This window comes from Esox lucius, chromosome 8 (genome assembly GCF_011004845.1).
Source record: "Esox lucius isolate fEsoLuc1 chromosome 8, fEsoLuc1.pri, whole genome shotgun sequence".
Lineage (NCBI taxonomy): Eukaryota > Metazoa > Chordata > Actinopteri > Esociformes > Esocidae > Esox > Esox lucius.
Genome location: NC_047576.1, coordinates 20,653,827 through 20,677,489, shown reverse-complemented (window position 1 = coordinate 20,677,489; position 23,663 = coordinate 20,653,827). Strand labels below are relative to the sequence as shown.

Here is a 23,663-nt window from a genome sequence, read left to right as displayed (position 1 = left end):
TGGTTTTGAATACAGTCAGATATAAACAAGGAACAGGGGAAGTGCAGATGGTCAGCTGTCCACTGTAGCCCTGCTGCTCAGCAAACAGGCCTGATGGAAGGAAGCACATGTGAGCAATGCTAACACCGCTTATGTCAATACTGCAGCGATGCAACCCGGGGGTCTATCCTGAATGCCCACCTTGCCATCCTTGTCCAGCCTACAGGCGAGGAAGGAGTTGGCTGTGGCCGCGCTGCCGTTGGTGGGGGCGGCAGGCACGGAGAGCACCGCTGACGTTCGAAGGGATTCGCTGTCCAGGGAGGCGGCGCTGACGTTGGGCGGGGTCAGGGAGGCGGCGGCGCAGCCAAGCGGAGGCCCGGCGCGGACACAGCCTTGAGCAGCGTTGGAGGAAGTGGAGGGCTGGCACTGGATGGGCGTCACGGCAGCCGTGGGCCGGTCCTGACTGTGGCAAGCCGCTGGGGGCAGAGGAGAGGGCATACGGTTAAATCATCCCAACATACAGAACACACCTATATCAACCCTCTTATGAAAACACCTCTTAACTCATGTTTTGTCCCTTTTTCCACACGCATTGACAGCTGAAGTCCCTGGAACAATTTAGAAATATGCTTCAGAAGATTCACATAACCGGCGTGTTGGTGGATTCCACATGATTAGCAGTGAAAACGTGACCAGCGGTTGGGAACTGACCATCTAAATGTGAGAAGCACTAACGCTATGTTGGTGTGGAGAGCATCTGAAATTTCACCAACAGAAGTTAGGCCATTAAAATATTTCCTATAAACTTTGGTTTAGGACAGAGGTTTCAGATAGCAGCTGCATATGAACTAACCCCTCCAGACCAATGTGTCCTCCCCAAGGGGTCCTACCTGTCCGGACAGCGTTCCGCGCCTGGTTCACCGTCATCTGTGACGTCACATGCATGAGCGCCTTGGCCTGTCCCGTTGCCACATGACCAGCCGTCACCCCGCCAACGGGTACTGGGCAGGAGGGGCCTGGGCAGACGGGGAGGGGCTTGTTGAAGTCTGGAACAACGGTCCCCAGGGTAGCTGAGGAGGGGCTGACGATGGTGACCCCCCGCCCAGCCTGGGTTACCAGAGCCAGGGGCGTTTTGGTCTGGCTGTTGCCTGACGCCGTCCTATCGGGACAGACAGAGGAAAGGTTTGGGCTACAAGAGCTGAACGCAGAGACGTGCGTGTGTGTGTGTGTGTGTGTGTGTGTGTTGCGCGCGTCTCAGACCTGCTGACAGGGCTCATGTAGTTCCCGGGGAACACTCCGATCTTGCCCGTGTGCATGGAGGTGCCTTTGAACCATCCGTCCTGACAGCGCTCCAGAACCAGGAACATCTCCCCCTTCCTCAGCTCCAGCTCGTCCTCTTTACGGGGAGTGTAGGGGAACAGGGCCACGTAGCTGCAGGGGGCACAGGGCAAACACAGGAACCATGCCAGTTACACCCAGGAGAAGACTGTCATTGTATTAATCACAGGAGACACATTTACCCACGACCCCTAATTAGCATTTCCATTATCACAATCCGATACTTAGATGATATTGCTACGTGATGTTCCGAACATACTGCTCACCATATGTCTCCAGCAGAGGGACAGGACAGCACAGAGAAAACAAGGAATTAAAAGGTGAAAAAAAGGGAAGACTGTTAACCAGCTAGGAAGGGAAAATGCAGCTGTTACGGTGCTGGTTAAAGCCAATTACTGCAAAAATAATACAGCAATATCGCCAAAAGGATTCGACATGATATGTTTTGTGAAAACAGAAGAGATGTTTATGTAACTGCATAGTCATCCCCAGAACTAATGCTAACATTCTGGATGTGTGTTGTGGCTCCGCTGAGGTGCTGTGGAGGAAGTGTGAACATCTCCGGGGGGGGGGGGGGCTTTAAAAAATTACCGCTGACCCACAGCAAAGACACGTTTATCAGTGTCAAGGGAGGATAAATGTCAGTGTGTGCCGTAACACATACAGACAGAGATATGCAGTGGGGAGGATGGCCGTGGCCAATTCCTATCAGGTGTCTGGAGTCTCTCAGAGGAGTAATGATGAGAGGGGTCACGGGTCAGAGGTGACAGGCAGGGCCTCTGATAGGACCCAGGAGACTACTTTCCCCACAGGTGTCAACCTTTCACCCTTCACCTATGCACTGGGTCAACCTCTGCGGCTGCACACTGACAGCTGAGGGGTCATTCAGAGGGCTGAAGAACTCCCAGAGCCCGAAATGTTCATGGGAAGGCTCCGATCTCACGCTATGTGGAGAAGTCGCAGTGTCACGGAGTCTTCTCTCTGGTTTCGCGTGCAGCCACTTCATACGTGGAAGACGTACATCTGTCTGTCTGTGTGTGTGTGGGTGTACTTACACTGTAGGTCTTTGTCTGCCACTCTGGTCGCTGGTGCTTGGAGATGGCCTCTGACTGGCAGCCAACGAGGAGGCGGCTCCCACAGCTGAGGATTGTGGGGGAGGAGGCGGGGGAGGAGGGAGCGCATCCTGTCAACGAATACAACAAACAACAACAGCCGAAAAAACAGAACATCAGACCACGTAATTAAACAGCTCACAGTAAGCACCTTCACATGCAAAAACATCTTTGTTTGGGACTGAGAGACATTAAACACAAGGAATTCAAGTCAGTGCAACAGGACATTTTGTTAGATTCTAAATCTTGTGCAGTGGTAAAACAAAAAACGGTGCAACAGATTGCTGGTTGTGGTGAAAAAACAGTAACACTATTTTCAATGCTTGTGAAAAAAATAAGGTGAGCAAAATTGCCCTTTATGTAGTGACACTTGAGAACCACAGACCTGGCCTTTAAACCAATGCTCGTCCTCATGGGAGAAACCACTCTACAAAACAGAGCGATATCATTTACTCTTCAGTGAACGAGGGAGAGTATCGCTTCGCACGTAGGTTTGGGTCTTGTCCTTGACTTCCCTCTGGAAATGGGAAGGAGTCTCCATCTTGCTTGTTTGTTTGTTGCTATGGAAACCAGTTGGCCTGGTGGAATCATTGTGGTGTTTAATTAGGGCCTTATGAAAGTCAAAAACATGGTCTGAAAACATTATAGAGTTCAGCCCAGCGCTCCAAGCTAAATTGTCTGGGCCCTCCTCTATCTATCCTTCTGTATCTTTAACGTGACAGAAGCCAGACCAAAACAACTGTTACGCAATTACACACAGATACGTTGATCTCCTACGAAAAGGGCTTGTTTCGTTCTAAACATGCAAACCTATCCAGACATCTGCAGAGGAAAGGTAGACAGTAAATAATTCAGGTCTCATCTCCAGAAACAAGAGAAATGTGTCTCAGCTTGACATTACCAAGCCTGAGGTGCATCCTGACATAACTTTAATGGAGCTGTGGGGGTGGGTGTGCAGGGGCCGTGCCTACGTGCTAACACGTGTGTGTGTGTGTGTGAGACAGAGGGAATGTGTGTGTGTGTGCGCGTCTGCGGTGATGCTGCTGGCGTTGGCACAGAGTTAATTAGATTGTCTGCGGGCCACAGAAATCATCTGTACAGAAGCATCATGTAGAGTTCGCCAGTGAAGCGGAGAGCTCAACCTTTGTGTAGCCCCCCCCCCCCTCTCTCAGCAGTCCCACATACCAACACCGCCACACACACTTACACACACTCAGCTGAACACTGCACAGACACGGCAGCAGACTTCCATACGCCAGGTCCGGTTAAGAGGAAAATGATGTGACAGGCCAACTTAACATCGTCCAAAGCCAGGATTAGCGGCCCGGCACAGTAGCCGCAGTTCAAAAGGAGTCCACCTACCACAGGGATGGACGCGTAGCTGGTCTCCGGGGGGAATGTGAACACTGTTGCCGTGGTCACCGGACTGCTGGGGGGAGGGGTCACTATGAGTCCAGTTGTACAGATGTGTACCTGGTGAGCAGGGGCACAGTTATACAACCCAACCAATACTGTCGCTCCTCTCCTACAATGTAACACCAGCAGGCAAAGCGACTGTTGAGAACTAACCAGTGACAGGAAAACATTACATCCATAGGAGCCTGTCCAGATCATGTACGCTTTCATACATTTTCAAATTGTCAGTGCAGATCCAGCTGTCAACACGTACAAATGAACAGAGGAGTACCAGTGACCGGTCGGTACTACAAATCAGACTTCAGGACACTGATGCCTTGGTCCATCTATGCCCATCAGTCACCGGACTCAGGATTCAACAAACTAGGTAGTATTCTGTTAAAAATAATAATAAAAATGCATGGTTTTAAAATGTCACCCTCCACAGCAGCGTTGGACCCAAGTGGCAACGTTAAGCTTTCCCCACTACCCCAGTGACCGGATTGGTCCCAACTGCCAAAGCCAGGTTTACAGTCCGGGTGAACGCAGCTGAGGACAGGCGACAGCAGAGGGAAAACGCTTCACGTGTTGTGTGACACTGACTCAGATCGGCTGTCCCGGTAACAGGACGATACTATTACAACACACAATGTCTCCTTGTAGCCTCGTCTGACCAGCATGCCTGACTGCTCCGCATGGTACAGAGATGCCAAGCCTCTCAAGGTGAATCATTACCAAGTACCCACCTCAGAATCACTGTACTATACAGTTCTGTAGTGAGGGTTGGCTGGGTATCGGGGGAGAGGTGCAATCAGGCAAGACAGACACAAAGTACTCTGGCTTGATCTCTGTTTATCAGTCTGTTTTGCATGGATGAGCTACTTAAAACACATGTTAAATGTGTGTGAACAGCACTGGTGCATCAATTAACATTAAGTGTTTTTCTGCCCATAAAAAGGACAGCAGGTCCATGTTCATACAGTGCAGGCTTCTTTATATAGCCAGTTAAGAGTCTGTTCATTTTCCCTCCTCTCAGAAAAATAAAAGCAGTAGACAGTGGAGGCGTGTTCATTCTTATCCACTCCCTTTTCTTCTGGACCTCCAGGCAAGGACGGATCTCCTTTGTTGTTTTGCGGTCTGCTTTAAGGAGGAGAACAGAAGCCAGAGACACTATGAGCCCACTGCCCACAAAATGAGGTGGAAATGGAGCTGCACTTCCTAACCTTTAGAAATCAAATAAAATGTGACCCACTGCCATGAGGAAAGGGTAACCAGTGGAGCATAAACATTTTGAAAATAACCAGTCTTCATCTATTTATATGGTTTTCCCTTGTGATGTTTACTTAGAACTAGTTGCTAATTCTGAACACACATACCTTTGAAACACTCATCTTATCTTTTAATCTTATTTCAAAGTCTCTCATTTTTTTCTTCTCAATAAATTAACTCCTAAAAATTTATTTTTGCTTTGCCATTATGGGACACTGTGTTCACAAAGAAAATCTATTAGAAATTAAGTCTGTGGAGTGAAAACTCCGAAGGCACTGTTTCTTATACTATAAAACTGAAAATGCCTTGTGTAATGTTTAACAATTATTTACTATTTTTGTCACACAGGCTTTGGCAATATAAACTCGTTCCCCATGCATATAAAGCCCTTTCATTTCTTCCTGTTTGACAGAGCGACACAGACATTGCTTGGGGAGTCTGCCTCTGTCTTTACATACGCATTTTTATTAAAACTCATAAGTCGTTTACCTTGTCCCAAAGAGCAGGCTCACCTTCCAGGTGTGAACAGAGGTTTTATAACAGCCAGCGTGTCTGGTTCATGACAAGGGCAGATGACGCCCAGTCAGAAGTCTGAAGACACGCTGCTCCCCTTCCCTCCCCGTGGGCTTTAATGACAGACGGAACAACATGAAAGGTATGTGGGAGCACAACAACAACACAGGTTTCTGTAGAAACAAACTGCATGCACAAACAAGAAGCACACCACAGAAGCAAGAAGGGCATCAGTGGGAGAAGGGATGTGGGGATGTTTCCCAGGAGGCTGTGGGTAAAGCACATCAGGGGGCAGACGACGTGTTGTATCCCAGAGCCCCAGGAGGTGAGAGGAGTATGCATCTTATATTCTCTTCATCAAAACATGTAAGACATGGTTCCCACTTCCAAAGACAATGACCACCATTTCTGACAGTTGTTAGAGACAGCATGATTTCAGACAGACAGCTCACACTGAATGCTACTGAAGCAAAGACCATAGAGCCCTATGGGATTAGTAGGACAACATTTCCAAAAAAATAAAAAATAAGTATTTCGAAATACTTGCAACTGAAATCCAGAACTCTGCTGATAGGAAGTCAACACATGACCTTCATGCAAAGTATGTATGAAAGCGTATTCCCAATTTGCTTTCATACGTGTAGTGAGACAGTTTGTCTCAGTGCGCTTTTACGTTTTTCTCTTATCAGCTGCACAGTAAATGGGAAAAAATAGCAAAGCAACTTCTGAAGGTTTCCTCACTTCACAGCCCCCGTCTGTCACAGAAAGCCTGCCTAAGTTGACACATCTCGGTCTGTCTGCCTGCTAACTGCCTGTCTGCCTGCTAACTGCCTGTCTGCCTGCTAACTGCCTGTCTGCCTGCAGTCTACTGGATTGTCATGCACACAGCCAACCCCCTCCTTTCCCACTCACTCTTTCCTTCTCTCTTTTTCCCCTCTCCCACCTCACTCTCCCCACCCTCATTTTCTCTTACCCTCCCTCACCCCCCCCCCCACTCTCTACATCAGCTAGAAGCCACAGAGCTGCTGTGAGTGGTTCCAATTCCAAGGTTGCTGTGGAAACCTCAGGGGCTAAGCTGGAGTCTTTTTTGCAGGCGAGTAGAGTCACGCATCCGTGATTTCAAACGCTTGGACGGAGCGATGGCCTGTTCACAATGACTAGGGGAGAGGTTTGGGAGAAGTGGGGGAGGGGGGAATGAGAGGGTAGAAGGGAGAGGGAAGAGTGGGTAACTGCTGACAGAAGGAGAGTGAGAATCTTTGTCAGGGAAACAAACATCTGCAGAAAACCAGAGTGTTGATTCTGCTTATTGTTGGCGGGTGTCTGGGCGACCGTCCTGAATGCACATAGTTTCCCCAGTCCCCCTCTCCTTGAACATTGTCCCTGAATGATTAACTGGCCCCAATAGAAATCTAGAGGCAGGACATACATTCAGGGTTATGACCCATCTGATGACAACCAGCCACAGAACAATGCTGTTATGTTGACATGTTTTTATCCCCCAATTCTGGTTTGATGGGGAATTTTATGTCGAGAACAAATTTGGCAACACATTGTGGAGGAATTAATTACCGGGGACAATAGAAATGTGGTTCTGGGTAAATTAACTGTATTCATCATACAGAATGCTTCTCAGATAATGCTTTCTCAATTTAGTTGCTTCCTCGTTGGCTACGGGGAACGTAGAAGCGCTCCCTACCTCTTTATTCTCCGTTTCACTCACCCAGACCTTACTATTTATCTGGCATCTCGCTCCAAACCCTGTCTCACCAGTTAACAGCAGCATCAGTACAGACACTGGCAAGTCATTCAGGTCACCCTCGCCATTTGAAAAGTTGAAGGTCATTCTTTACACAAAAAATGTATTAAACCCTTAGATCATTATAGCGAACAGGAGATAGATATATATATATATATATATTTTTTTTTTTTTTATTTATTTTTTTTTTTTTTTTTTAAATGTCCAAAAACTGCATACAACTCAAAGTACTGTTTTCAAGCGTGAACCCTGGATGAACCAAAGGGCAGGCCTTCCCAGCCTCACCTGAGAGGGGGCGCTACAGGACAGTCCTCCGCTGAGCTCCCCAATGCGTGCCGCGGCCGTGGGGTTGGACGAGCTGATCAGGACCGGCCCGCTGATCTCCATGGAGTGCCTTTGGGGAGGTGGGGCGAGGCAGGGCTTGTGGGACATGGTGAGCGAGGTGAACGAGTGGCGTTTCTTGGTGTTCTTCTTCTCCCCGGCCCGGTGGGGGCCACCATTACTCAGGGGGCCCGACGAGGCCCCCTCGCCAGAATCCCCGCTGGAGTCCCCGGGCTTGTCCAGCTCAATCAGCTGGCGGGCCGCAGAGTTGAACTACAGAGGGGAAATGGGAGAGAATGGATATAGGGAATGAAGGTTGAGATTATAGAAACGGGGGGGGGGTTGGGGGAGGAGGGGGAGGAGGAGGAGAGCAGGATGGGGGGGGGGGGTAGACAGGAGAAAGGTGAGTAGTTAATATGATAATCAAAGTGGTCTCTTTACATAATTATAACTAGCTGAGGTGAAAACCACCATGTGCCTTTATCTGACGGGAGAAGAAAGTGTTGCCAAGAAGGTAACTGGCTAGAGGGTTGACAGAAGACCTTGGGCTCTGGGGTGGGGGCCACTGCAGGCTTTCACCGCCCATTTCATGTTAAGCAGAAATCAGAGGAACACTAAAAGGACTTGAGCTAATCACAGGGAGGACGACACAGATAGCCCGAGGTGCTCTCCCTCTACTTAGGACATAAAAAGCGGAGAATTTCACACCAAATCAAAGGAAAGGCAGTGCTAGGCTGGATTTACCAAGGGCTCCCATTTATACACAGAAACACACACGGAAACACCACTAGATCAGATGTACAGCTAATTATATACCGCCAACTATAGAATGGGTATTAGCGTAGAATCACTGTACAGGAAGAGTTTGTTGTCAGGATAAATTATGCGTGGGCATGCAAGACCTAGATTATAGCTCTTCATCCGAGATGGTGCCAGAAATCTTCATGTTTGCTTTTAAAAACAAAGTTTAGTGTTTACTGTGACACATGCTTACTGTACCATACTCATTTCCTGTACATTTGTAAAACATGTCTTCCGCTGAGAAAATTACTAAATGTTTTTGCTGTGAAAACACATGTTCGGCATTAATTTCCTTTAAAAAGTACATTAATTTCCTTTAAAAAGTACATTAAACAAATCTAGATCTGTCAAATGAATGGGGTCACAAATGTTTTTAGCAAAATGAAAGAAATATGTTTCTCTTTGCTTCTAAGAATGTCACATTAGATGTTACAGACTTAAAGATTACCCTTACAAAAGCCTTCACACAGAAAATTGATTGCCTTCCTCAAATTGCTCTCCTTTTATGACATACCTCAGCCCACTCCTGAGCACCCTGATATCACGCCATTCAGGAGAAATGCTGCTCTAAAAGGCTTTCAGAGAGGCCAGAGGTTAAAAAAGGGCCGTTCCTTCTGTATTCTTAAGTTGTTTCAGGTCTTGAACCCTGGCAAGGTGCAAAGTTCCAGCAAGCTACTAAAAACAACGGTGATCAGTAAGGCTTTTAAAAGACAGCAGTGAATTACTTCAGGATGTCAAACTAAAGATTGCGAAGGCTTTTTAGAGGAAACACTATCTGTATTTAAGGGACACAAGGGGATTGGGAGAGGTTCTTTCAGAAGGTCATCCATGAGTAAATCTACTGGCACGTTTAGCACTTTGGTGATTTATATTTGGAGTGTTTTCAGGGGCGAAGCAACACGGACAGAGCAGAGTACTAATGTGCACATCTTGATGTAACCAAGAATAGAAAAATATAGATGGCATCACAATCAGCACTTCCTAACCTCTGAGGTAAATACAGTCCCCTGGAAATATCAGGGGAACGCAAGCTGTTAACGATCCCCTTACCTCAACATATGATATGGGGAAGATTCCAATTTTATCCCCCAACATTCCCTCCGCCCAGTTTTCATCCACTCTGCGAATCACAGTCAGAATATCATCCTAGAAGACAGAAGACAGAGGGCTTGTTACCAGGCAGATTGTCATTAAAGATGCTAACTAGCAGAGTTGCAGGTCCTCTAGGAACAAACACACAGGATGGGAGAAGAATAATGAGGCTGAGAGAGACTATATTTTATTAACAACCAGATGAAGCGCCCACAGTAAGCCAAGGCTTCGTTATTGGAGCAAAACACCGGCTCCTGTTTAGAAAAAGGACCAAGATAAGCACTTTTCTTTGTTTCCATTTTCTCTTAAGTCTTACAATTTCTTTTTTTACTGCAGACGCCAGCTTATATATGCCACTGATTGAAAGTAATAACTGTTAGGTTAAAACCCCACCAAGAAATGTAGTCATTTTGTCATGGTACAGTAGCTGTCACCTTCCAGGAGAGTGAGAGTGTGCGCGCGCGCACTGTGTGTGTGTGTGTGTGGATAACCACTGTTCTACACCAGAGGTGGGGAAACGGACTCAATCGTCAGTACACGTCTGCAGAGGCAGTCATGAACTTTCTGCATTCAGAGGTGTGGTCAAACCACCACAGAGCTTTTACAATCAAAAGCTGTTGAGCGGTCAGATGCCCATAACTCAGGAAAATGACAACTTAGAAAAGAAACTAGATGGCTTGTAATTCAAACTCATGCTAAGAACCGTAGTTCCAGCGTCAGAGACTAGATCCCTTGTGGGTAGTGGTCAGCACAAGTCACCTTAGTGAAGGGCAGGCAGTCCTTGTCCGCCTCCTTGTCTTTGAGCTCAAAGTCGTACAGGGCCTTGCACTGGGGTGGGGGCTGGGGCAGAGGCTTGATGATCTGGACGAAGTTGGTGGGAAAGAAGCCATGGACTCCACCCATCTCCCCGTGGTACCAGTTCTCGTCCACCTGGCGTCGCAGGATGATGATGTCACCCTTGCTGAACTTGAGGTCCCCTGGCTCCTTGCCATCATAGTTGTACAGGGCCTTGGCACAGGGCAGCTGAAGAACTCCCTAGAGAATTAGGCAGAGAGGGATGGGTGGGGGGGGGGGGGGGGGGTCAGCTGAGGTCCACAACAACAGAGCAGCAATCAGAACGACATTACATTTTTCAAACCCATGGAGGTGATTACTGAGGACCAGAAAAACAGGGGACAGCAGCCCAGTTTGTCAGGACAGAAATGCTGTGTCCACATGGGTCTTAGAACCACCCTAAACCTCCACTTTGTGTATCGGCATAGAAATGAGATTGGGAGGGTTCTACCAGGCTAACACACCGCAGAGTCGGCAGTCTGACCTGCTGTAGGAACAATTTCAGACAGCCATCCTCAGTCACAGCCTGCAAGTCATCACTCGCTCAGTGAGTCACTGGCTTCTGCCTAAGTCTGAGTCGCCACTCGCTCTCACACTCACCCCCTTCCCCGCTTGTCTCGAACTGAGAAGAGACTCAAACGGTGGACCTAAAAGAAGCCTGGCCCAAAACAGACACGGGTTACTATGGAAACGCAAGGAAGAAAAGCGTAGGCTGTCAAGTCTACTTGTTATGCAAGCAGGCAAAAACAAGTCATCCAACTATTTGACTACACTTCCAAATCAAGGAGTAAACTCAATGTCCTGCTGAGAAAGACCGAGTGAGAGAGAGTGATGCTTGGTCCAGCTGAACCCACAGGAAGGTTCCAGGGTCTCAACTAGTCAGAAGGACTGATGGAACCATTCAGGGGCCACAACAGAGGGAAGGAGGGGGGAATAGAGCCCAGAGACCCGGGGGGGACCAGGGGGTTCAATGAGCCCCATTCAGGACCATTGTCCAAGAGGAGGGCTCCCGTCCAAAAACCTCAACCCCCCCCCCCCCCATCTACTATGTCAGGCCTTTAGATGTGCTCAGAATCACCAACAGATATCAACAGAATCGGCATCTCGACACAGACGAAAGACAGTAGAGAGGACGCAAGAAAGCACGAGAAAGAGTGGGAAAAACAGACCGGGAGAGGTGAAAGGAGTTGGGAGCAGGCGAGCGCTGCAGTCTTGTTAAAGGCTAATGAAGCGTTTAGCGGCACAGAGAAGAACAAGAGCAGAAAACAGAACGAGTCGAGCTGTGATGCTAAACCAAGCTGACAAATAATCTCACAGACACGCCTAGGCTAGACCTGGGCCCCGCCCTTCCCGGGCCTCACAGCCAATCACACACTGCACTGGATGGTCAGGGCTGAGGTGGGGGAGACCGAAAAGATGGGGGCACACAGCACCCCCCACCCCAGCCAGCACACTGCGAGAACTGGGCCTCATTGAGCAGAAAGCCTTTGAGTCAGCTTAGCAGGGAGTTTATGTAAATGCAGAGTAACGAGTGAAAAATAACCAAACAGGTTCTGCAAGAGACGGAGAAGACCCAAACCCAAAGGACAAACTCATGAATGTGTGTACATTTTCCATGCAATTGAGGTGGTTTCTTTTATATGACATGGCTGTTTGTTGGCCACTGTTGTACTCTATGGTCCAATTGCTGTACTCAAAATCATTCAGCACACAGACTGTTGACTTAAATCTCCTGACAAACCCAGTGATCCGAACAGGGATGCTTTCCCCACACACCCCCAATCCTCTCGGTCCACTCCGCTAGCACCAGTCAGCTGATCTACATTTCCCCGTTTGACCCAGCATAACACGGGGGGAGTGGGGTTGTAAATGGAAGATTTGGTCTTTATGAATGGGGGGGGGGGTTCTGGTTTGCTACCATGGAAACTGTGTGGTGTCTGAACTGGACCAACATGAGTTGAATCCAGGCTGCTGTCCAGTACAAACACATTGCCGTAAGGCCCACCATGACAGAGTCTGTTAGTCACTATAGGACTGGTTTTCTCAATGCAGCAGCCCCTCTATGCTAGACCCTAAAATAGACAGCATTACCACATCTACTGATGTTCTACTACCCAGGTATCTCATTTCAGACAGACACATAGACATGGAAAGAGACCAATGAGAGACAGCAGAGAAATGTATGGCAGAGAGACACATACAGACCGGCAAGCATGCAGGCGTTTTTATGGTTGCTCGCCTGCCATTTTAGAGGGTCTGAAATACTGTATTAGTCTCCTGTCCTAAAAATAGAGCCTTTTATGTGTTGTGTTGGGCCGTGCTGGGCAGTGTCGTGGCGGGCTGTGCTGCGTTGGGCCGCGTTGCGTTGGGCCGCGATTGCGTTGGGCCGCGATTGCGTTGCGTTGGGCCGCGATTGCGTTGCGTTGGGCCGCATTGCGTTGGCCCGCGTTGCGTGGGGCCGCGATTGCGTTGCGTGGGGCCGCGTTGCGTTGCGTTGCGTGGGGCCGCGTTGCGTTGCGTTGCGTGGGGCCGCGTTGCGTTGCGTGGGGCCGCGTTGCGTTGCGTGGGGCCGCGTTGCGTTGCGTGGGGCCGCGTTGCGTTGCGTTGGGCCGCGTTGCGTTGCGTTGGGCCGCGTTGCGTTGGGCCGCGTTGCGTTGCGTTGGGCCGCGTTGCGTTGCGTTGGGCCGCGTTGCGTTGCGTTGGGCCGCGTTGCGTTGCGTTGGGCCGCGTTGCGTTGCGTTGGGCTCAGCTCTTCTCACTTCCCTCTCCAGGATGAGCAATAAGATGGAGATTCAGAATAGACAGTAAGGCTTTAATTACAGCTGAGGCAGAGCTCACCCCCCCCACCCCTCCAGCTCCAGTCCACATTAACAGCTGCTCTGGAAACTTTTAATGGAAGTCATCATTCAGCTGCATAATTCAGTGTCAGAAAGAGGCGAGCGAAGCGGGTGGGGGGGTTGCTGGGGTGGTTATCCCACCATTGAATCCCTAATGAGAGTCTGACTACAGTTGTACAGTAGATTTAGCACATGAATAGACAGGACACCGCCACACACGAGAGGCGCGTAAACGACACCTACACACAATTCCATGTCACGCATGCGTCTGACTAGACAACAAACAATTTCAACTGTGCACACCAACTCAGGGAACCTTGGCAGCTCTCTAATTCAGAGATCAAATCTGTCCATGCATGAATAGTGTGTTCACCAGGGCCAAGGAGGGCTGCGGAGCCCACATCAGCGAGCCTCAGATGGTGTGTGTAATCCTACCATCATCAGCCATAATGCAATTAGACCTGAGTGGAGTGGTCCTAAGAGGATTTGGCAGGAACAGTGCCCACTGCCACGGCATCGGATCATTCTGGAATTACAACGCTGTTCTGCTTCACAGCGCGGCCAAATGTCAACAACCAGACAGCCACCAGAGCCACTCAAACACAGCGCACGCACAGCAAAACAGGCTGGGGAACCGGACCCTAACCTAGAGACGACAGTAGCACCTGAAAAATACTAACAACATTTTAACTATGCAATCGTAGGTTGTGAACCTCCCATCCGGTGCCATGTATATTCTCTTTAGTAGCTAGTGAAGAGAGTGTCGTGTCAGCTGATCTACAGAAAAACTGTAAGGAAGATGGATGTTCTCGAGCGGCAGGTATCCTAGTCAGTAGAACATCTGACCAGTGAACAAAACATTGTTGAATGGAATCTCAGAGCAGCCAAGGTCAAAAGTCATTTTTTCTGGAATTTAACATGTTTTATTGCTCCTGCAAGCTATGGATAAGAGTGTCTGCTAAACCACTAGCAGGTCAAATGTAATAAATATACTGAATAATACATCGCTACTAGATCACGAGTACAAGTGGCTGAAATGCGATTTCTCTGAAGGGTGGCTTGCGTCTCCCTTAGGGAAAGGGTGAGAAGCTCGGCCATCGTGAGGAACTCAGAGTAGAGCCACTGCTCCTTTGCATCAAAAGGAGCCAGTTGAGGTGGTTCGGGCATCTGGTAAGGATGCCCAGGACATCTCTCTAGGGAGGAGTTCCAGGCATGTCCAGCTGGGAGGAGACCTCGGGGTAGGCCCAGGACTAGGTGGATAGATTATATTTTGACACTGGCCTGGGAACGCCTTGGGATCCCCCAGTCAGAGCTGGCAAATGTGACTCGGGAAAGGGAAGTTTGGGGTCCCCTGCGGAAGCTGCTGCCCCCGTGATCCGATACTGGATAAGCGGATGAAGATGAGATGAGACATCGCTACCAAGTAAAAATACAAAGCTGCTAAGTAAAGATTGACCAAATATTGCAACCATGGAAAGGCAATCATGTTTCACTCTAGAAAAAGCTACATTATTTAAGTATCTCTGAATTCAATTATCTTGGTCTCTTCCAGTGCCAGACAGTACTTTGAACTGATATGAACAAACAGTATTTAAATTAAGATGGAACAATAAACAGGAAAATAAAATTCAAGAGGGCTAATTGAGTATTACATAGTCCCAGAATGAGACTATGAAGCATCCTGGATAGAGAAATTATATTCCAATCCATAACAAATTTCATCTGAATTGACTTAATGCTGCATTCCATTCTCAAATAAAAATCTCATCCCTTCTCACCAGCATAAAATATAATAAATGGACTCAAAAAAGCTGAAATATGTTAGTTTCAACCCTGAAATACACTTCATCAGTTTAAATATCTATACTAAACCCATCTGCCACTCCAAACACAATTCAAATCAATTTGAGAGAGAGAGAGAGATTAAAGCCCAATACTGTGGAAACAGGTCAATTTCACAAATCTTCAAAAACTGCATACTCAAGAGCCTTTCAGTTAAAGAGAGTCAATACAAATCTACCAGCTAGTAAAATATTTTACATTCGGGGCATTAAACCAGAGTATAAAAATGCAGGTTTTCTAGTAAGGATATGGAGGACATAATCTATCCATGTAGGTAATGTCCAGGAGGTCAACTCACCTCGGCTGCAGGTCCAAAGCTAGTTCGCATCAGTGCATCGAACTACAAATGAACACCCAGGCGATCCTCTAGGGTGACGTCAAAAGTCAAGACTAACTAAATGACCAAAAAAAACCAGGTGTGTTGAAACTGACCAATTGTTGCCTGGTCTGGGGGGCGCCAGGTTTGAGCAGTGTCATACGGAGCATGCAGAACTCTCATCTACCAATAAGGCACTTTTGGGGGTTTGTGAAATATTGCTAATATACAATGGCTAAGTGCTTAGCTGTGGTATAATGGCCATATGCCACACCCCCCTTGTGCCTTATAGCTTAAATGTAGAATGCGGGGTTGTTCTCCCTCCAGACTACATCTCTTCCCTCTGGGTTCCCATACAGGGGGGGGCCTCCAGAGAATCAGGGAGATTGGGGAGAAGCAGGCGGCTGACCATGCAGCCACAGGGGGGGCTGTCTGAGACCCCCACCCCCAGCCCAAAGAAATCTGGACGTCCCAGACATTCTTAAATGGAGAACACACAGGGAGCATCTTCCTTTAACCCAAATGTAGCATTCCATCGTCATTAAGACGTCACCTTTACTGATGAGCTTCCCCTGGAGGGAACGCATGAGGACCCAGACTCCACTCTGGAATTCACCAGCGGCTGCCATCTTGTTTTCATTAAGACCGCCATTACTTTAAATTGGTTCCTAATGGTCCTGTTTATGACCACTGGGAGACAGTAGCCTGCCCAGATCCCTCTCAGCCTACTCACTTTCCCTGTCTGTCACATACAGGCACAACTCTGGGAAAAACCAAGGGATGAAGCAACTATGAGGAAGAGACATGAGAGGAGGGGGAGAAGGTATGACGTAGACATAACCACAGCAGAGAATGAGCCAACTCAGGCAGGCGAACCAGGAGACAAAATCAGTAATTAGCCAGACGTTCATTATGTCCGCAATTCCGCAGGGAACACTGTCATTCATAAGACTTACTACTGCTGTCTGAGTAAAGGTTACTCAGGAATACAGGCTCAGTGAAGCCTCCAGCACTCTCCGAGGGCCAAACCCCACCAATAACTAAGCGATAGAGAGGAGCTTGCGTCACTCCTCCTCCCCCGCCCCCCACCCGGAACTAACCCAGAGACAAAGACTAACTTACAACCATTGGTTTCTATGGCAACCTGTCTCTACAGGACTTTAAAAAAAATAAGCTATTTATGAGTCTCTTGACAACGTAGTGAATCTTATGAAAGAGTTCTTCAAAGTCAGAGGTGGGTCCAGTTCTGGGGGGCCAGGGTAGCAGTGGAGGGTGAGGAGGGCAGTGCGGAAGTTAATGGACTAGCACCTTCTCTATAGGGGTGAAAGGAACAAATTGGGTACTCCGGGTCCGGGATTCTGGTTGGCTGAAATCCATGGTATAATTAAGCAATATCAGCGGCGTTATCGTGGTCAATGCACGGGGCTGACGCCGGTCCTTAAGACAAATACAACCCAATCAGAAGAGAAGCAAGGATGTTTGTCACACCCGGGGAATACGTTCTTATAAAACCAGGGCTTTCAGCCATTTAGGCTTAAAAATATGGTTTTTCAAAATACATTTGAACCCTGGTAGCTGAAAATGCTCACCACTGTCTGGGTACAGACAGATGTCTGTGGACCAGATGAAGGCCGAGGACAGGTCAGTAGAGGTTGTTCTCCGTCAGACTAGTGCACATGCCTCTCCTGACTGCCAGTTACAAAACACACCTCGGAGTAACCACTCATTGACCCCTACAAATTCTCCCTTTATGACCTGTTCACTGGCTCTGGGCAGCGGGTGTGGGGGGCTTTCTGACACTGGGCAACTGCAGTCCTTGGCTATGATCAAAGCGGCCTCTCCTGCCGTTTGGACGCAGCCAGGGCCCATGAGGCAGCCATGTGTAGGTCTAAACCAGGGACTGGGCTACGTTCCTCAGTTCCCCTAAAACAGAGGGGAGGGGCGGAAATTATATATATATAAAATTTAAAAAAACATGAAGCATATGGAGGTACAACTAAGACATTGCAGAGGAGGGAGTATTTAGTAAGCTACAGATTAGCCATCAAAAAGAAACTAGTTTGCCAGAAAGGGGGTCTGGGTTATGGAAGACTAACAGCAACAGAGCAATCAGCCACACGGTTTTCATAAAGCTGTGAGCAGTGCTCCGTGTCAGTGTGTTTGGTCAAAAGTTGTAGTGAAGGTGCCATTTTACATGACTGTATGTGTGTGTGTGGCTAGCCTTTACCTGGCTGGTTGGCCCCATTCCACCAGTGGAGGCTGGTTCTGGGTGGCCTGGGGATCACACGGTCCGTCGGGCTGACTAAAGCAGAAACAGACCCCAGAGAACAGAACCCCGGATCTCTGTGCCAGTTCATACACTGACTGGGCTTTAAGACCGACTCTGTCTCACAGGAAGAAGATCACTCACATTACAAAGATGAGACAAAGCCGAGAAAATATTATCAAAATACAGGAGAGAAAGATGAGAGCCAGACAATGAAGAAAGAAGACAGTAACTAAGTAGAACTAACTTTGTAAACACTGAGTCAGGGGAAGTTGAAAATTAACATTTCCTACTCCACTGCTTTAAATACACTTCAATTAGAGTTATTTATTTCCTGGACTTTAAAGGCAGAAATGCCAGATTTCTTGAACTGTGTACTCTGAAGAAAACCAGGATATTGTTGGAAAACAGAGACAGTAGATCTCGCAGTTAAATATATCCTGGCCTGTCATTAATAAGAGAGAACAGCCCTATAACACCCTGATATGTTGATGTGTATAATTTTCTGTGTACAATTTATGTACTTTTTTTTTTAAACAATCATTATTGCTGCCTAAAATTTGGGCTTTGGGGATAGTGCCAACCAGCCATTAATTTCAATAAAGCACATATTAAATTAGAGAGGGGGGGTTCTGAATGCAGAGAGATTTCTTGAGTGATGGTTGCTGATATAATTTCTTAGGTCCAGAGACACACAGTCACTCAAATGAATTGAAAACTACACTTCCATTTTGCGCTGTCCATTTTCCTGTTCTCCTTCTCCCAGCCCAGGGGGAGGGATGTTAAATGGGCCGAGTCATGCTGTTACAGACTCAAGGAGAAGAGGCTGGGGTTGTGTGTTTGGGGCTGAGAGGCCTAAAGAGCAGGCTTTTAGAGTATGCTCAACATTCATGAAACCAACTGATTTCTCCTCATCTCTGTAGGGCTTTTTTTGTACTCTGCCTCCTCCTTTTACTCTCTTTCTCAAAGATGTCAGCCTTTGGGCCCACTCTAGATCCAGCCAGTGGGTGTTTCTTATGTTTCCATCCATGACTGACTATTTGAGGGGATATCTAAGAAAGAAAAGGTGAAGCTTCAATCTCCTAATCCAGAACGAGTTGAATCGACACTGAGGCTTTAGCATAAAATCAAGTGGGATTAGGACTAGCACATGGAGATCAATTTACAAATGCTGCCATTAGAAGTGTATCGAGTGCTGCTCAGTATGATCGTCAGATCTCTGCTTTCCCCAGAAGGGAGTGGGCACATCCAGAAGGGAGGGGGGCACATCCAGAAGGGAGGGGGGCACATCCAGAAGGGAGGGGTGCACATCCAGCGTTTTGTTGGCAGGCTTCAGTTAAAGCTAGAGGCTGAGACACCTGATCCTGTTGGGTCAGAACCCTGATACTAACAGGGACTACTCCTGGGTTCCATCAGCTGAGCAGACAGCAGTACCCCAATTAGCAGGCATTGGACACCGCAAAAAAAGTCTAAAATGACTCTAGTCAGTTTCTCACTTATTTGCTGAGAGCAAGGTGCAGACCACCACTTTAGGCCAGAGTTTGGCCTTGTGGGACCGACACCACAGACTTTAGGCCAGAGTTTGACCTTGTGGGACCCAGACCAGTGGGCATCATCCTTTGGGGACAGAGAGGAAGTGGTGGGCAGCTGAACAGCTGTTTAGATTGGCTGGTATTTGGACGCCTCTACAGCACACAAACAAAGCCAGTGTGCTGACGCAGTCGTGGCAAAGGGCCAGTGCACAAATGCTGCATCTGTTCACCCTCTCAAAGACCATCGCAGGCAGCTACGAACATCATTCACCATTCGGTGAGAAAGGCTGCGTGTGTCCAGCAAGAGTGTGTGTGTGTATAGAAGTGTATGTGGTGTTTGCAGGGTTCTCCTCTAAACACTAACAGCTCAGATCTATCGCCGTACTGCTAGGTTCGTCTCCCTTCTGATGAATACTGGCAGAGAGCTGGAGCCAGGACCAACCGACGGAGCGACAGACTGCCCAGGAGAGCGCAGCACAAACACTTCTACCTCTCACATGTTTTCCCCCAGACTGGATTAGCTTTGGCAGAACAGTGTTAAACCTTTATCGAGTCAGACCTTTCTGAAGTCCAAAAGCCGATGCAAAACCCTCTCTAGACCAGTCAACCAACACCGTGGCTAGGTGTCTCCACCTGAAGTAGCATTTTGAGTCACCGCTATGTATTTGAAAAACACATTATGTTTTTGGTAGAGCCTAAAGAAAACAGAGGCCATTGTCGCTATCAAACTAAAGAACTCCGGCCGGTCAAGACTAAAGATGCCTGAGGCCTGCATCAGAGCACTCCCTTGGTGGCTGTGACTAGTGACTAGCCCACCCTAATGACATTATGGTATGTCTGCCTGGTGGTCAGACAGGACTGTGTGTCTGACTCCAGGCGTCACAGGGCTGGGAGAGACACTGGAGGCTAATCAGGTTCCCACCCTAATATGATTGGCCAACTCACACCTTTGTACCAGACACAGAATGGACCCAGCTGGAGTGCCTGCCATTTCAACACAGTTTGCTACAACCGGGCTTCGACTGCCAGCTTGGTTCCCCCTAACACTGGAGTGGGTGTGTGTTAGTACACCTTAGACAAATTCACTGGGCCATTATATCACAAAAACAAATAGCAATGTAACAGCCATTCCCATCTCTGGAGCTCTGGAAGGCCAGTCAGCCCATCTGGGGAGTGATGCATACATGAGACATAACCGACAGTGTTTCTTTAGTTATGCTTAGTACGCTACAGTATAGCTAGTTGACTGTCACATTAACAGGTAAGGACGAGAGGGCAACAGTCAATCAAGCAAGCAAATGGACAGCAGATCTGCATAATTTCATTTGAAGCTTCATTACAGCTGCAAGCCAGCATAAACTACTTCTCTGACAGGCAGTAGCTTAAACAATGGTTCCATGGGCTGTCAACTGCTCTCTAACTTAGTCTTGTTTTTGCGCAGTTCCTCCAATAAAGGCCTGAGTAAGTGCTAGTCCAAATAGATTTCTAGGCAGAAAGCATAGTTTGTTTGACGAGACATGATGAAGGTAGCAAGCACTTTGCTAACATTATAATTTTGTTAAATTGTGCACAAATAAATCAGAATAAAAGCCAGGTGCCAAGTGATCACATCCCATACTGTCTAGCTCTCAATATCAGTAGTTTTCAGTAATAATCTAGACAGAGAAAGACCTCGGGTGTGTTCACTCCAACAACATGAGCCCACTCAGGACCCAATGGCCCTTCTCTCTATTCAAATCAACTTTAATAATTAATGACATGCTGTCAGGAAGAGAGGCCCCACACATTGAGTGGAAGTGAGAACACTGAATCTCCCTTTCACTGACACACACTGACACACACACACACCTAATACATGTTGCCACCTGTTGGTCTTCAGAACCATTATGATGAAATGTATGTTAATTATTGAAAGGGTGTCCGCTTTGAGATGAAGCCAGGAATGTTGAATTGCCTTTGCTTATTTAGACGGGATAGTTAAAACGTTCGTATAATGAATGCTGGTTAGAGGATTTAAAGTTAGATTTAGGTTCTAAGCTCCAAAGGCAGGTAATGGTTTGGGAAAACAATAATGGCTACTTGACATTAAAATGTAGTTTCTTAATGACCATGACACAAGCAATTTACTTGTAAAATTGATCTATTAATTAATTTAGCAATTCGGCAAGCCTATTTAGAAAAGAGTGTTCATTCTGCTGTAGAATACAATGCAGCCATTGGATCAAACAACTAAAATTAACATGTCACTCTGAAAAAAAATCATGACTTGAGTCACTAAGTCGTTCAAAACCAAATAATTTGCCAACTGCACATCATTCTGCCTACCAATGACATCTAGACAAGACCCAGGCCTATCAATACATCGGGGCAAGAAACGCAGACAACAGAATGGATTTCATTTTGAAATGCGGGGGCGGGGGGGGTAATGCACACAAAGATCAGATGTCTGCTGTCATAGAGGTTCAGCTGGGGGACACATGGAGATAACGGAGGGGGCACCAACGCACTGGGGGAAGAAACACTGATGCAGGCTAATTACCATAACCTAAATGTGACCATCTTTTCTTTGAAAATGAGGACGGTTCTCAACTGACCTGGTTAAATAAATGAAACCATTCCAAGCACCGTGTGTAGACACGGTATCAAAAAACAACAACTAATGAATATGGATGACCGTTTCATTCCTCAAATATGTCCGGTAAATAAAAATGCTGCCAGTCAAATGTCTGGCACCACATTTTCCTAACAGAGATCCTGACAAACGTTTTGCCTGCATCTCGGTGGAAAACATACGGGGCATGACAATTGAATTTAATCTGACACACCTGCCATTCAAAGCTGGTTAAAGTGGGAGTGACTGTATAATCCCAGGAGGAACTTGAGAAAATTGTCTGTCATATTTAGATTACATGCATGGCTACAAAAAGAGCAGGATTTCTGATGTTTGATCTTGTAGATGCTCGTCCATTGCATCCACATGTAAATGGTCTGAGATACATTCCTTCAATACTGTAGTATCTTTGAATTATTTCAACACCATGAACCTTTTCTAGTGGAAACCTTGATGCAGCCCTAGTCAGTACAGCATCAAACATGCCATATGCTCAGCTGTTCCACAGCAGGGTTACCAGGTAGCCATGGGTGCTTGAGTGAATATATTGTGTGCGGGATGGTGTTTTGGGAGGTGATAGGTCAGACTAAGCAGATTAATTCATTAATTATAGCCCAGGGGTATTCAAATATGGCCCTCGAAGCCAGTTCCACTCCATTTTTTTCATTGCAACCCTCTAGTCAGAGACTTATTCAGACTTAAGACACCAGGTGGGTCCAATTAATGACGAGGTAGAACAGAAAACCATCAGCCTCCGGCCCTCGTAGGGTAAGATTTGAATACCCCTATTGTAGCCTATCGCGACAAGAATCTGTCACAACTTTCTAATTGGCTAATAAAGGCCAAGTTTGACATGTTGTTCTAACAGACCTTCTGCCAAATTTGGGCGGAAGAGTCCTGAAGCAGGACAAAGATCCATCCAGTTGTAGAGGTATGCACTAAGAGTAGCAGAGATATAGTATAACTGTGTTGATCACATGATGCATAGCCTCAAAGAGCAGGTGAGAAATCCTTTGGTACCCTTTCAGATGGTTGTTAATGCACAATCCTCTAAGCACAAGGAGACACAAGCCATCAACAAGGTTTAGACGGAACAATGGTCAGAGGTCCACTGGGACCAGAAGAGGAACAATCTGGCAAACAATGTTGCCAAGGCGTGTGTCTGTATATGTTTGTTACTTTATTCAATACATTGCCCAGCCCTACCCTACCCTTAGTCAGACACACTGCTTAAAAGCCTGGGAAACTGTGTGTGTGTGTGTGTGTGTGTGTGTGTGTGTGTGTGTGTGTGTGTGTGTGTGTCTCTCTCAGGGCACTGGGAGGAGATAGGTCAGAGGTTAAGAGAGTAGCCTCCTACATTACTCATTTCCCTTCTCTAGGAAAATCAAGGCTTGAGACTTGGCGGACCCTCAGGCAGCTGTTTAACAGTCCTCTGCTTACCACTAAAACCACAAAACAATGCAGACTGACCATTTAGCTACAGACTGTGATAGATGGCTGTTTAGTTGGTAAATGTGCAATTACCACAAAAGGTGGTTACACTATATGGACTTGGCAACTTGTTCCCATTGACAAATCTTCTCATCAGAACGGCGGACCAGCAAATATGCAGGTCAAACGGTTGGAGACGGACAGAAGGGTGTCCATAATTAACCAACCTACCTTGCTAGCTAGAAAACAGAATCAAGTTGGATAGACAATAAGTGGATGTGCAATACGCATGTTTCTGGGTAAATATGTGACAAAGGCATTTAAATTAAAAGCCCAAACTATAGTGTGCGTGTGCGTTCAGGGGGCTCATATAACCTAAGGTGTAGTTTCGCAACCTGGGAATTTATTTAAATATAGA

General features: G+C 47.2%; 1 protein-coding gene across 2 annotated transcripts in view; it reads right to left on the bottom strand.

Moving 5' to 3' along the window:
* Positions 1–23,663, bottom strand: part of sh3rf1 (SH3 domain containing ring finger 1) — a 39,461-nt gene that overhangs the window by 6,145 nt on the left and 9,653 nt on the right. For both annotated transcript variants that reach the window (XM_029121796.2, XM_013135013.4), the window contains exons 3-10: positions 10,336–10,611; positions 9,535–9,630; positions 7,648–7,956; positions 3,792–3,902; positions 2,373–2,500; positions 1,240–1,410; positions 870–1,138; positions 181–455 (exon numbers count right to left, since the gene is read on the bottom strand). In XM_029121796.2, the coding sequence (XP_028977629.1) occupies positions 181–455; positions 870–1,138; positions 1,240–1,410; positions 2,373–2,500; positions 3,792–3,902; positions 7,648–7,956; positions 9,535–9,630; positions 10,336–10,611 (1,635 nt within the window). The remainder of the gene's footprint in view (positions 1–180; positions 456–869; positions 1,139–1,239; positions 1,411–2,372; positions 2,501–3,791; positions 3,903–7,647; positions 7,957–9,534; positions 9,631–10,335; positions 10,612–23,663) is intronic.